Source organism: Hypomesus transpacificus, chromosome 12 (genome assembly GCF_021917145.1).
Source record: "Hypomesus transpacificus isolate Combined female chromosome 12, fHypTra1, whole genome shotgun sequence".
Classification (NCBI taxonomy): Eukaryota; Metazoa; Chordata; class Actinopteri; order Osmeriformes; family Osmeridae; genus Hypomesus; species Hypomesus transpacificus.
The window spans coordinates 3,843,452-3,857,502 of record NC_061071.1 but is presented as its reverse complement, the minus strand read 5'-3'; the positions used below and the strand labels follow the sequence as shown (position 1 = coordinate 3,857,502).

Here is a 14,051-nt window from a genome sequence, read left to right as displayed (position 1 = left end):
TGTTTGACACCTTGCTGGGGTAGGTTGATGCTGTCCTCTTCATGTTTTTGGACGCGTGGTTAATTGGATGGAAGTGAAAATGAAGTATAAAAAATGTGTCGAGTCAGTGATAAGTCGAGGTATCGTTGTCTAAGTGCGGTCTGTGTTAGGTTTCGGCATCCCCTCGTGAATTGCAGAGAGTCATCTGACTGCCCCATGGCGCGCCGCTGTTCTCCCATCTCCGTACACTGGTTTGCGCGTGGGGCCTCACATGCCTGCTGACTCCATGATCTCAGAATAGTGATTTATAGGCTTTGATCCCAAATATTAAATAATAGTTATCACATCGTAGCCTACGTTGATCTGTCGTGCATTTTTTATTTTTTACAATCAATACTATGTAGGCCTATTTTGTATGTACTTTTTACGTGTCAAATCCACTTTTTTCTAATAATTGCAATTGTCCAAATTACTTCCGTGATAATTGATGTATAGCTATATGACAGTAGGCTATAATTATTTCGTTTATGTGGGGAGGGGGAGGGACGCGTCACTGTTCTGGGTGGTTCTAAAGCCTGGCTCACATGACTCAGGACATTCCTTCCTCATATCGACGACATGAAAGCCGTAGTCCACAATACAACGGCGAGACTTCTGCTACCTGCTCCAAATACAGGGCAATGAATTCAGAGTATTGAATAAATCAGGCTGGAGATAGAATATCACAAAGACCTAAGGAACGTCTCCAGTCAGAGGTGCAAAACGGAAGATCTGATCACCACGAAGAGTGTGCGTTCATTTCGCGCTGGCAAACCTGCGCTCGAAACTCTAGTCTACTCCGTTATTGTGTTGCGTATCATTTTGTGATAGCACTGGACTTGGGAAAATGGCCAACAAATATTCTTCTGTCGGAGTGGCTGTATATTTGGCTATTCTAGGTGAGTGTTTTTCTTTGTTGAACATTCGGTTAGAACCAACGTCACAATCTTTTTTTACGTGCTCCGAGTGTTTACAATAATAACTAGTGAAGAGATGAAGCGACAACTGACCATGTTTATCAAGGACCGTTCTAAATTAGCCTACACGTCGCTACAGTTTATAATTATTTGGTTCTGCCTGGAGATATTGAAGTTACATTGATTGCAAATGTTAGGCAATCCGCCAAAGTATAGTACCCCACGGTTCTGAACAGAGTTTATTTTGACATGTATGTGCGTTTTTTTTGGAGTGCAAATGTAATCAATTTGTGATATAACTGAGTTTGTGTCGCTAAATCAACAGTGTGCCCCTGTCTGTCATCAGCGGAGACAATCGTTCATAGAGCCGCTCCATTGTCCCAAAGAGCGCCTCACGTGACCGCAGTGCTTTGTGCGGAAACAGTGGTCCCTCTATGCATTTTAGCTTGCTGCCCAAACAAACCCATCATCCTATGATTTAATGACACACACGAACATAGAAGTGTTGTAACAGCAGTGTCAAGTGGCCCGTTTTATGATATTGTTTTCCCCTTCTTGGCCAAATTTCAAAATTAATTGGTCACATATTTGTTGTGAAAACATTGGCCTACAACGCATTCCATCACGTTTCTATTACTCTTGTTAACCATCAAACAATGCTATCAGCAGTTTGGAAATAGGTGTGAGGTGTGACTTGGTCCCTGCTTATCTTGCACATTCACAGTAGGCCTATCACTGCTGCGTGACTGTGGTCCGTGTTCTCACGCTGGCCTTACCTGGAGGAAGCTTTCAGTTCTTCACATCCACTGAAGAATTGTGTATCAAGTGAAGTTTGTGTGTGTGGCTGAGGTAGTCAGGTGCACCCAGTTGGTCATTGCTCTGTTTGCAGGGTTTTGTCGTTTATTCATCCTCGACTATCTACAGTTTATACTGCTCTTTGTGTGCCTGTATGTGCGTGTGCATGTTTTACAGTGAGTGTGTAAAGAAAATAGGTTAGACACTATAGTAAATCTCCTGGTCATCATCAATACATGCACCTAGTGCATGACCATGCCATGGTACACTTGCTGGGTAGCAAGTTTCAGCAAGACTATTACCATTATCCTGTAGGACAGGACAGAGGCCTGGACACTGAAATCTCGTGTTCTAACAAGAAGACTGGGTAAAGAAGACCCTAGACCTGACGTACAGGAAGTGCTTATTGTGCCATTTGCAGAGCATGAGGGAGAGGGAGAGAGGGTCCAGGAAATGACAGTGCATCTCTTCTCAGCACGTTTGAGCCTGGGTATGCTATGTAGTCTGTCCTAATGAATGAAAGGAAGCCAAAAGGGGAAGCCACTCTCCACACCTCATATATCCCAGGGACCACAGTTAACCTTTGACCCCTGTGTCTGTTGCAGTCACACATTGAGGTGTGAGTTGACCTCTGACAATACGACTGTTGTACTGATTACTCCAACTGGCCCTAATCTTAATGTCTACCATCACTACTATGTTTACCCCAACAAGCTCAAGGACACTCACGCACACACGCACAGACACACACGCATTCAGAGTTCAGTTTGGGACGGAGCAGGTATTTAATAGTCCCGTGTGTGTGTGTGTGTGTGCAAGGAAAACTGACTAAGGTTGTAAATAGTGTTTGGAAATACTTGCTGTCTCAGCTGTGCAGGGCAGGGGAGGGGGGAGAAACGAGGAACTTGTTTACCTCATACTGTGATTGCATCATCACGGTAATGTTCTAGAACTCACCAGGGTTTTCTAACTCTATATCAGGGTTTGGTTGAGAAAATTCTGAATTATGAACTTTTAATTATATGGTGTCAATGTAAAGAACAGTTTTCTGATAAATTGCATCTGTGTTGAGGTCGAATCCTTGACCATAACCACACAAGCCTTGTGCTGCCCCCTGCTGGTCTATGTTGAAATAACAACACTGCGTTATCTTCTCTTGGCAAACTGTATACACTGTAAAAATGAGAATTGCCTGTGGTGTTGGTGAAGATAATAATGATGACTGTTTACCCCTCAGGTTGCCTTACCTTGGCACAAGCTGTCACCCTGGAGGTGAAGCAAGGGAACTCAACCTGCATTAAAGCTGAACTCTCCGCCCTTCTTAGCATCCCATATGACACTGTCAACGGCACGGTAGGACCACCTCTCACAATCCCCTCTGACCATTTCTGGCAAATCCCACCTCTCAAGGGGTGCTCACATAGTGGGTGTACACCATATTGGCTGAGTCCTTAATCCAGTGGCCTGGGTTTGGTTTCTGCTCTGGCCATTTCTTTATGCCTTCCCCTCTCCCTCTCTCCAACATTTCCAGTATATTCTCTAACTATCTATTTTAGAAAAAAGGCAAAACTATTTATTTAACTTAACTGGAATTTCCTCTATTTTTGCCCGTGTCTTAGAGAGACTTGAAACAGATTGATTGATTTTGTGGCTTGATCCTGTTTACTAGTTTTGAGGTGGTTCGCATTGGAGCGATCACACAACATGAAGAAACACATGACCTTACACTGTAGCCAACAACAAGTCAGTCGAGACCAAACAGACTGAGCTGCTGTTTAGAAAGTGTGTCCTAGTCTGTGTTATACGATCCTCCCTTCTCCTCAGAACACGGCACAGGTCTCACTCCCTGACTCGACGACGGTTGACGTCAGCGCCAGCTCGTGTGGAGAGGACGGCAGCGCCCCCTGGCTGGTGGGGGTTTTCGGCCCGGGTCACGCCCTGGGCCTGGGCTTCTCCACCAATGGCAGCTTGTACAGCGTGGCCAACCTGTCTCTGCAGTACAACCTGAGCGATACCTCTGTCTTCCCATTGGCCAACAGCTCGGGTGAGAGGAACTTAAACATGTATTGGTAAAGATAGGCGCGCTCTACTACTAAATTAAAAGCGATTTAGGTTGCGAGTAAAAAAGACTTAACTTAAAGTAGAAAAAACTGGTCTAAAGAAGCAATGAAACAAGCCTGAGTGCGTTTTTTTCTACTTAAAGGAACTTAAACATGACAATTCAAATGTGTACACTATCGGGCAAATAACTTGTATGACAAGTTCCGCATGAAGCTGTGGTTCATTAGGCCTATCACACCTTGTTGTTCTACAGATGTGGTCACCTTGATGATGTCATCGGTGGGGATCTTGGCTCAGGTCAACACAACCTACAGATGCCTCACGGCCACGCCCGTCCCTGTGGGTGGAGCCACAGTGACCTTCTCTGGGATGAAGCTGGAGGCCTACATGCCTGGAGACGACCTCAGCCCCAACGGTGTGAACCAGCTCCTGTGTGTTTGTGTTTGTCTTTCCTCCTGCTCGGCTGTATCCGCTGAGTTAAACCCTCCCCGTCTGTTCTCAGAGAGTGTGTGTACGGCTGATCAGAGCGCCACCACCACGGCCCCCCCACCCGCCACCACATCTGCTCCCGCCCCCACTCCTCCCGGAACGCCTGACCGGGGTGACTATGCCGTAACCAATGATAACAACACTGTGTGCCTGCTGGCACGCATGGCACTGCAGCTCAACGTTACCTATGTGTCATCGTCCCAGAACAAGGTAATGCACTTCTGGAAGCTCTATCAACACATGCACACTAGATTCTAGGGTCGTGCAATCACCATTCTCCCCTTGGTCTGTAGACCGTCCAGGCTCTCTTCAACCTGCAGCCCAATCAGACAAGCAGCTCGGGGTCATGTGGCCCCACCAGCGCCACCTTGGTGTTGATGCAGGAGCAGACCACCAACCTCAGCTTCACCTTCACACTGGTGATGACCTTCTCCTTCTCCTGTGTGTGTCTGTCTGTCTTCTCCGTCTGTCATCTTGATTGTTTCTGTGCACCTCTACTCTTCTCCCTGCATCTTTACTCATGTTGTTCTTCTCTTTCCAGAACACCACGTCTAAGAGGTACCACCTGAGTGGCCTGAGTTTGTCTGCAGCCTGGCCTGACATGGAGAGTGAGTCGCTCCTTTCTTACAGACACAGTCATGAACGACAGGAAGAGTTTGGGTTGTTTTCTGGACTGTTCTACACTGACATGTCTACTGCTAACCTTTTGGTCCCTCTCTACCTCCCTCCAGCTCCGATGTCAGCCAGTAACAGTACCCTGACTTACCTGCCGGGGACGCTGGGGATGTCCTACATGTGCAGTGCTGAGCAGGTTCTGGAGGTGACCACGGCTCTCTCTCTGAACACCTTCAAGCTGCAGGTCCAGCCCTTCGGCCTCTCCGGAGACCAGTTTGCAACCGGTGAGAAAAACGGAAGCGCCCCCTGACCCCCCGAGCCTGACTGGTGACGTCTTGCCTCTTTTCTTGTGCTCACGACACGTCTTTGTCCCGTGTGTCTCTTCGTCCTCCAGCGGAGGAGTGCCAGGTGGACCAGGACAACATGCTGATCCCCATCATTGTTGGAGCAGCTCTGGCTGGTCTGGTGCTCATCGTTCTCGTGGCGTACCTCATCGGTAGGAAGAGGAGTCATGCTGGATACCAGACGATTTAAAACCCGCACACACACACAATTACCTGTGGCCCATGGACCGCTGGAATTTCCCCCGAGCACTGCGACTCTTGACTGCTGACTGACCGGACGATCCTTGAATCAATCCCGCTGTGTTTATTTGGTGTGCCTGTTTGTGTGAGTGGTTTTGTGTGCATGTGTGGTAATGCATGTGGCTGTTTTATGTGAGTGTGTAAGTATGTTTTGGTGTATTTGTTTTGGTTTCCTTTCAGTCTTAGTACACAAATCAGATTAATACAGAGAACTCCATACTTGCTCCTAATCAACTAGTGTCTCTTCCTTTGATGGGCTGTATGTGTGTCATCTGCAGTGGCTAGTACAGCATCCTCATTGTAGCTCTGACTGGTTCTTACCCAAGCTTGGGTGGATTTGAGCTTTCATGGAATTGAATGATTTTTTTTTAATTGTGTATTTTTGTGTAAATAAAAGTAAATTTGACCTGGTCTGATGTTTTCAAATTCAATACCAAGGACCCAAACAGTAACAAAGGGCACACACAGTCATTAGACCTATCTACATACTAGGTTCAGGGTATCTGCAGGTTTCAGTAAGACCTTTTAAAGATATTTTACCCCATGGTGTAGTGGGTTGAGAACAAGGGACTACACTACAACAATCATGGGTTCAAAACCATCACAGAATGTAGTGCCAAACACACCCATTTTACTTTTATCAGTTTTATTTATAAGTCAAGTTTTATAAATCCAAGAGCAAAAATTGAGCTGTAAGAAGATCATTCAGTCAGATATGAATACAAGACCTCTGACACAGTAGCCCACATCCTTAACAACTGAGCTATCAGGGATCATACTCTCCACTCAACATAAACATTTACATTGAACTATCTAATTGTAACAACCTGCAGAGTTGGGGTGTCAGAAAAGCAGGGATCCCCTGTTAACTGCTCTTTCAGACATGCTGGTGCAGTACCACAACAGCATGGGTTCAAATACAAACTTTAAATGGTTTATTTTAACTTCAAAGTTACATTGTGATTATGTGGGACTTCACCTTTACATTGCCTCCCCCACGGCCTGGTCCCCTTCTACAGACGGCCGTGAGTAGAGAACCATGTTCAAGACATGGTTGGATGGGGCTGAGACCTCAACGCAGGTGCTGGGGTTCAACTCGGACAGGGCCAATTATTGGATGCTAACAGGGTAATATAAATGTGATTTACAATTGAATTGAGAATCATTGACGTAGCACCTCTATGGCTGCTATGTAGGTGATCTGGAACTCTCCCCTCTCCTTCACCAGAGCCAAGCATCCAGCTTCAAAGTGCAAAGTCACAGAATTAGAATCTTACAAAAACGTTAAACCACTTAAGACTAACTTCAGTGTGTAACATTCATCTCAAAATGGATCTTCAGCTTTCAACTGAAGCAACATTCTTGTCATACATGGATCAAGGACTACAGGTTTCAACTATGCATAGACATGAACCTACAGACAGTTTATCACAACTGTCGGTCTAATTGCAGCATCTAAGAACAATCAGCATTTTACATTCAGTCAGAGTACAGTCTAAGAAGTGCATATCAGTATGGGAATATGTCCCAATATTCTGAAATTTCCTTGTCTTGTTCTTTGTCTTATGTGCCTCAAGGCCACTGATCTGTAAGGACTAGACAGGTGAATGCTACTGGAATGCCCCAGTCTTCCGCTAATGGACATGAGGCCATTAGCGGAAGAGGGAGGAGAGGAGGGGGGGAAAGGAGATCACACGTCGTATTGGGACGTGGCCCTGGAATGCATCGAGTTTGATGGGGTGGGCGGGGTCAAGATCCCTCTGCTATGATGCGAGCACGACACGTCTCCCGCAGCTTGGTTATGGTTGCCATGGAGAGGCCTCCAGGTTCGGTGAAGATTTTCTGGGAGACCAGATTTACCAAGGAAAGCAAAGGATTATGGGATTAGTGAAAATGAATGTAAAAGATAAAAGCGTCTACTAAAAGACTCACATGTAATGCAAATGTAATGCAGGGAAAGGGTACACAGAGATAGACCTGATAAAGCGAGAGATTATCACTGCGTGTTCATGTTCGTGCGTGCACACACACACACCTGCATGAAGGCGTGGCAGTCATCTACAAAGGGCCCCCTTGTGGTCTGTTTGAAGGCGTCACACACGTCTGGTAGAGACCGAGCCAGCTGGATCCCAGCCTGGCTGTGGCGGATCAGCGTCAGGGCCACGCGGAACAGGATCTTAGAACCCTCGTAGAACAGGCAGTCCCAGATCCGCAGAACGGTCTGAGGGGGAACCGAAGCAGGAGCCGGCGTTAGTGCGACAGTGTCGATGTCCATCTCCTCATAGTCTCACCTCCTTCATTCCCTTTACTGCCCACCCCCCTCCTCTCCACTATTCTTTGATATGGTACCCCTCCATCACCCATACCCAGCCGAGTCACCCTACCTACATTTACATGGAGTCATTTAGCAGACGCTCTTACAGTAAGTACAGGGACATTCCCCTGAGGCAGGTAGGGTGAAGTGCCTTGCCCAAGGACACCATGTCATTTGACACAGCAGAATCGAACCGGCAATCTTCTGATTACAAGCTGATTCCCTAACCGCTCAGCCACCTGACTCCCGCCTCTACTCTTTTAAATGTATACCCTCCCCAATCACCTCCACAGGCAGGACGTCGATATAGAGGCAGATGAACCAGCGGGAGACCACCAGAGTCCACATGACGTTGTGCTCCCCCATGGCCTGCCACACACCTGGGGCCTTGGTCCTCACCAGCTCCCCTAGGACCTCCTGGTCAGTCTTCAAGCCCAGCATGGCTGGTGTGTAGTAGTCTGAGCAGGAGAAGCCCACAAGGTGAAACTGGGCCACAGCTGGTTGGTTAGATTCATTGACCAGATTCTCTCTTTATTCTACTACATTTGCTCAAATCTCAATTAGCTTTTTTTTTTCTCCTGTTCCTGCTTTCCGTTTTAAACTATTTATTAGTGCTTCTGTTATTGGTTCTGATTGAGCAGGAAGTGAGGTAATGGAAAGGGAGGGCTGTTACATGTGTGACACCGTAGGATTACCCTCCTGTGTGTGTGTGTGTGTGTGTGTGTGTGTGTGTGTGTGTGTGTGTGTGTGTAGGGTCTTAATGAGCTCTGGGCAGATCAAGACCATGTGACCTCATGCAGGGTTATTCATAGCTCAGAGGAAAGTGGTCAGAAACGGGAAGATCACTGCCCACGGATGTTACACACACACACACACGCACACACACACACGACAGAGTGTGAGACAGTGCTGACCTGGTAATATCCTGCCCAGTAGAGCATCCATCAGCCAGAAGGACTTTTCCTCATCTTTGGTAATGATGATGAGATAGCCCGCAATGAAGTTCATGCCCTGAAAGCAGAGAGACGGGTTGGAGACATGACCCATGGAAACTCACCTAGGGACCTTTGCATGGCAAACACACTCATTGGTTTTATGTCAGGGGTTTGTAATTGGTTTTCGTTAAATGTTGTTGATGTAATGCAACCCAGCTTCACAAAGCTAATTCATCCATAGATAATAGACATATTATACAGTCTTTTGAATGTTGAATACATGTTTTGTATGTAAAACAACGAGAGGGCATGAGAACAAACACTGAAGAGAGAGCGAGATAAAAGGAGGTTCAAACCAGACACAAGCCCGGTGTTTCCCACACATAGACTAATTTGTGTCGGTGCGCCACAGAACTAACACCGGCCACCACATATTGCGTTTCGTTCTAAACATTTTTGAATGCTATTTAAAACACACAGCGTATTCTTTTAGATGCATTTCCTTTCCCTGCTCTCCCTCCGCCTCTCTGTCACTCACACGTTTCTCTGTCACACACACACACACACGTCAGCAACGACGTAGATCCGCCGTTCTACATGTCTTAATCTGCTAGACAAGTGGGTTCCCCTTTGTTCTTTTGATGTGCAGTCTCACGAGCCTTACTTATGCGGCGTCATGGAGCCGACCAGCAAATAGTTATTTAACACTAACGTTGCTACCTGCATATATGCAGAAATTGTTTACAATATTTTTAGGCTTAGACCAGTGCTGCTCAAGCAGGAAGACAGGGTCAGGGAGGGAAAGAGAGAGATTCGTTGAAGAAAGAGTAGGAGAGCAGGACAGCATCCAACATGCTGCTGTGAGAGAGCCAGCTGAAGCAACAGGTGAGGTGGACAAACAGATGTAGAAACAGGCAGGTAAGAAAGCAGGTCTCAGGACAAAGGAACTGATGTGAAGGTGTGAATCATTTTTTATTAATATAATACAATTCTGTGTAACGAATTATTAAGAAAGAAATTTTGACCCCCCACCCCCATCCCCCCCCCCCCCCCCGGTCAGACACAGGCCGACCGACCACCACAAATTGCTTTTAATGTGTGGGAAACACTGCAGGCCCTACCTTTATCTAGGAGAACCATGGAGCTTCTCTGTGCATTTCAAATCAGGATGCTTCCCATCTCATTAACACACTCACATAAAACACTCCTCTCTGTGTGTGTACATGCAAACATATGCAGCCATAGGCATATTATACAGGAGATGTGAACATGCGCGCAAACACACACACACACACTCTCTCTCTATCTGTCGGTACTCAACATGCCATTCCAGTTATAGACTTTCCATCCTAGAACACAAAAAGCTTATTGAGCCAAAACTGGTGCTCCAGGATAGCATGTCATGGCAGGGGCACGCCACCAGAGGGCACTGTGATCCTGGGCAAGTAGCAGTATGGATGGAAAGTAAACACGCACAAAGCAACGTCAGGCTGTGCTTGATCGGGAAGACAGAAAGACAGGCAAGCTGACAGAGACACAAAGACAGACAGGTGCGAGCAACAAGACAGACAGACCGAAAGGCAAGCTAGCATAAAGACAGATGAGTAGACAGACAAACAGACAGAGAGGCAGGTGAGTATGAGAACGTGTTGGCCTCCCGTTACCTGACAGTAGCCTATGGCTGGGTTGTGGTGACCGTAGGCCAGCAGCACGTCGTAAAGGGCTTTCTGTAAACACGGCTCGGACGACTTACGGAACTGGACGTTGTCAGGAAACGTTCGGTTCAAATCTGACAGAGGGACGACACGTGGAGCACAGATGTGACTGACTGGAGCTATGCCATCACACCACAACTCACCTTTCATGAACTGACGTGCGTGTATACACGTATACGACACCTGTGTGTGTGTGTGTCGCCGTGCGTGTGTTTTACTCACCTGTGCGGATGGTCTCCAGCAGTTTGGGATCGTGCTGGCCGTCCAGGAGGGAGTGGTAGTATCCCGGGTTCTTGTCCAGGCGTTCCTGCGCGCCGCAGGCCCCCATCCAGACGTGACCCCTGTGCTCATTGGGAACCCCCTTCCTCACGTACCGCTTCACTGATGGGGTGAACACACACAGACACACACACACACACAGTGGTAAGAGACACCAAACCCATTTCCACAGTGTTAGCCGATGGGTGTGTGTTTGAGCCCAACAAGACATGGGATTGTGTGTGTGTGTGTGTTTGCACGTGTCACACACTTTTGAGGTTTTTCTCCACCTTACGCCTTCCCTTCAGTAGTTTCGACCATTTGATGGAGCGCCTGGTGAGCACTGCCAGGTACTCAGACATCAGCTCCTCATGTGACTCATAGTCAAAGTCTTCCGAGCGCTCAAAGCCATACGGGTCTACACTGAAACAAACAGAGACCGTATACAATTACATGGACAGATTTAGACATGGTCAGTGGTTATTGCATGTCTATAATTGAATATAAGCACTGCATTTTGTTTAACGTTTAAGTAACTCTCCATCTAACTCCGACTGTAATTAAAACACCGCTTTGAAAGGGTTGTCTCCCTCAACTTTGCCTCAGAAGAGAGATTTAAATCTATGGGTGCTTAAGAAGGTTCGGCTGGTGCGTGGTTACCACAAGGATGTTTGCATGTCAGGCAAATGACTTAAATGTGATTATGTAAGAACCACCTGACTGCTCAAGATGAAGGAGGCAGGAGAAGAAAAAAAGAAGGCCTTGCAGCTACTAGAAAACCTTGCCAATTTAGGGCAAGATTTAGATAAGAGTTAAAAAAAAATATACAAGCATTACTTTACAGAAAACTACAAAGGAATTTCAGCCATCTTGAAAGTCTACTAAAATCCAAAAACAACTGGAAAGACCATCACGCATTGATAAAGTTGGAAGGGGTCAGCAAAACTTCCCTGAAGACCACTGCCTACGTAATAAAACAGCAACAGTATTGAGGACCCAGTGCATACAGTATCCCACGTGTGACTAAAACGGTGTGTGAATTTGGCGGTGTCAGGTTGAAGTTGTGAGTTGGCTTCTTTGCATAGCGCACATGCTATAACTCGGCCCCGGATAGTTACCATCTCATCTCCGTAAAAGAAACGTTCTACACAACTCCAGCCTGTAAAAGTGTCTTAATGCGCATGAGAAATATATGCCAGTCAACATTTGTTAGTCGATTTACCTGTTTACCCTTTCTCGAGCACTACTGCCGCTGGGCGAGTTGAGGAAAACTTGGGGCAAACGTGAACCGTTGGCTTTGTTCTTCCCTTCTTTCTCCATATTGTATATCGGAGAAGGATTTCGCCTTGAGAATTAATACTCGAGTCCAGTGTGCCCGATTGAAAAAATTGCAACCTAAGTTATTCTTTCGTCCAAAAATGTAAGAACCCCGTCGTCACCAGCCGAAACGATATTTCCCTCTCCATGAAGTGCCAGAACAGCAATTCCCTGCAGATTCAAATCCCTCTTCCGCGGACAATCAGATCCCGGTGGAAAACTGTCACTTGTCCCGTTATAAAGTAAACAGCTAGCTATGCTGTCGATCCGATGGAATTTCATGGAAACATAATTTAGCTGATCGAAGAAAGCAAATCCATTTGCATCATCCTCTCTTTTCTCTATTCGACATGTCGTAGCTGCACCTGTCGCACCCTACTTTGTTCAACTATGAAACCATCTTCATAATAATCCGTAATAACTTTGATATGTTAATACTTTGATTAATCAAAAATATGCAGCGAACCGTCTCAAATCAAGGTCCTTTAGATAATAAAAAAGCGCATACCCGGGGCAACTTTTGCTTCCACGAAGGTTTACAGAGCATACCCAGAAAGCACATGTCAATCAAATCATGAGGGAGAAATAGGAACGCCCTCTCTGGAAACGTCTGGCCATGAAGAGCGTTAAATCCAAGCACACCCACCAAGTTATCTAGAAATCGATTACTACTGAGATGTTCTAAATGTTTACTAATTATAAACCACTGAAGTATTTGCATTTAATACATAATGTACCTTTCCTTTGGCCATGTCGAATGGGATAGTCCCAGCTTTCCTGGACCAACCCCACCGTAGGTGTTTTACCTGACGTCATTAGCCACACCCAGCCAATCAGTGACCGGTACGCTTTTCCACTGAGCCTCTTGTCCCCTTTAAACACACGTGCAGTCAAAACTTGTCACTGCTTTTCCATACAACTCAAGGGTCCAAAAACGAACACGTTGTTATATTTTCTAAACTCCCATCCAGCCTGGACATGGGTAATCGAATTAATAAAAGGATTGGCTGGGGTCGTCCTCATCCTATCATCATTACCATCATAGTGGTCTTGTTTGAAGGGGTTGGTGTATCTTATGGCGTCCTCTTAGGCAGATGCATACTAATGTTCCAGACAGAGGGATAAATCCTCTTGTGGTAGCTGATCCTTGCAGGCTCTGGGCAGGGCTGTAGATGTGGGGGATTAGGTTCCAACCAATTCATCCGGTCTGCAATGTCTTAAAACCTTGACACCAATTCACTGTGTGTGCGTGTTCAATTTAATCAACATACTCTACCATCACCTCTGAGCATTTTTGTTGTTGTTGCTTGTGGTGAGCCATGCTGTAATCTGGGGTGTAGACAAGTATGTTGTCACATATTGCTTCATAAACACCGATGACAATTTCCCATCATGTAGGACAACTGACATTATTAGGGGCGTGGACATAAACTACAAAATAGTCAACAAATTGTCACCTCTTTGATCAATGTCAACACTGTAAAACATAATTTACCCAAAAGTAAAAGTTTTGCACATATTTTCTCCTAATAATGTTTGATTTGAAGGAATGTATTGAGGTTGTAAGATGTTTACTCATTGAGGTATGAATGTCCTCTTGAATGAATTTGGCTTCTGATATCGGTCTAACGGAATTGACACATGAAAATGAAAAAGTGTAATAGGCATGGTAGCTGTGTGGGATGACAAACAAGCACACCACAGAGCATGGAGGCTGATATCTTTAATCAGAGACGTGGAAAACATGATAGGCTTGTTTGACCTACTACTTCTACACTTCTTTTGCCTAAGGTAGCAACTTTCCCAGTGAACTACTTCAAAGCTTTGTCTGAGCAAGGGCACACACACAACGCACACACACAACGCACACACACAACGCACACACGCAACGCACACACGCAAGTTTATTTTGTTACACCCAGCCCTCTGGTTGCAAAGTATGCACACAGTAACAATGAGAGCAGAACTGCAAACAGAAAAGTCCTTCTAATCATATTATGGTGTGATCTTGACATTCACCCATTGGTTGTTTG

General features: G+C 46.0%; 2 protein-coding genes across 2 annotated transcripts; one reads left to right on the top strand and one right to left on the bottom strand.

The window, feature by feature from the left end:
* Positions 1 to 553: 553 nt before the first annotated feature.
* On the top strand, positions 554 to 5,890 carry lamp1a (lysosomal associated membrane protein 1a). The gene is made up of 9 exons (XM_047031460.1): positions 554 to 917; positions 2,968 to 3,083; positions 3,555 to 3,774; positions 4,045 to 4,206; positions 4,294 to 4,490; positions 4,574 to 4,699; positions 4,822 to 4,888; positions 5,012 to 5,179; positions 5,290 to 5,890. The coding sequence occupies exons 1-9, from the start codon at positions 866 to 868 to the stop codon at positions 5,427 to 5,429; spliced, it is 1,248 nt and encodes a 415-aa protein (XP_046887416.1). The 5' UTR covers positions 554 to 865; the 3' UTR covers positions 5,430 to 5,890.
* Positions 5,891 to 6,114: 224 nt separating this feature from the next.
* grtp1a (growth hormone regulated TBC protein 1a) lies at positions 6,115 to 12,790 on the bottom strand. The gene is made up of 8 exons (XM_047031464.1): positions 11,924 to 12,790; positions 10,973 to 11,124; positions 10,666 to 10,824; positions 10,393 to 10,517; positions 8,708 to 8,804; positions 8,079 to 8,251; positions 7,515 to 7,700; positions 6,115 to 7,321 (listed from the first exon to the last, which is right to left on the bottom strand). The coding sequence occupies exons 1-8, from the start codon at positions 12,019 to 12,021 to the stop codon at positions 7,229 to 7,231; spliced, it is 1,083 nt and encodes a 360-aa protein (XP_046887420.1). The 5' UTR covers positions 12,022 to 12,790; the 3' UTR covers positions 6,115 to 7,228.
* Between the last annotated feature and the right edge of the window lie 1,261 nt (positions 12,791 to 14,051).

Coding starts and splice junctions, on each gene's coding strand:
- lamp1a (XM_047031460.1), top strand. CDS start 866: ATGGCCAACAAATATTCTTCTGTCGGAGTGGCTGTATATTTGGCTATT. Junction 4,207..4,293: donor AGACGACCTCAGCCCCAACG/GTGTGAACCAGC, acceptor GTCTGTTCTCAG/AGAGTGTGTGTACGGCTGAT. Junction 5,180..5,289: donor CGGAGACCAGTTTGCAACCG/GTGAGAAAAACG, acceptor TTCGTCCTCCAG/CGGAGGAGTGCCAGGTGGAC.
- grtp1a (XM_047031464.1), bottom strand. CDS start 12,021: ATGGAGAAAGAAGGGAAGAACAAAGCCAACGGTTCACGTTTGCCCCAA. Junction 10,825..10,972: donor GGTGGAGAAAAACCTCAAAA/GTGTGTGACACG, acceptor TCACCCCATCAG/TGAAGCGGTACGTGAGGAAG. Junction 7,322..7,514: donor ACTGCCACGCCTTCATGCAG/GTGTGTGTGTGT, acceptor CTGGTCTCCCAG/AAAATCTTCACCGAACCTGG.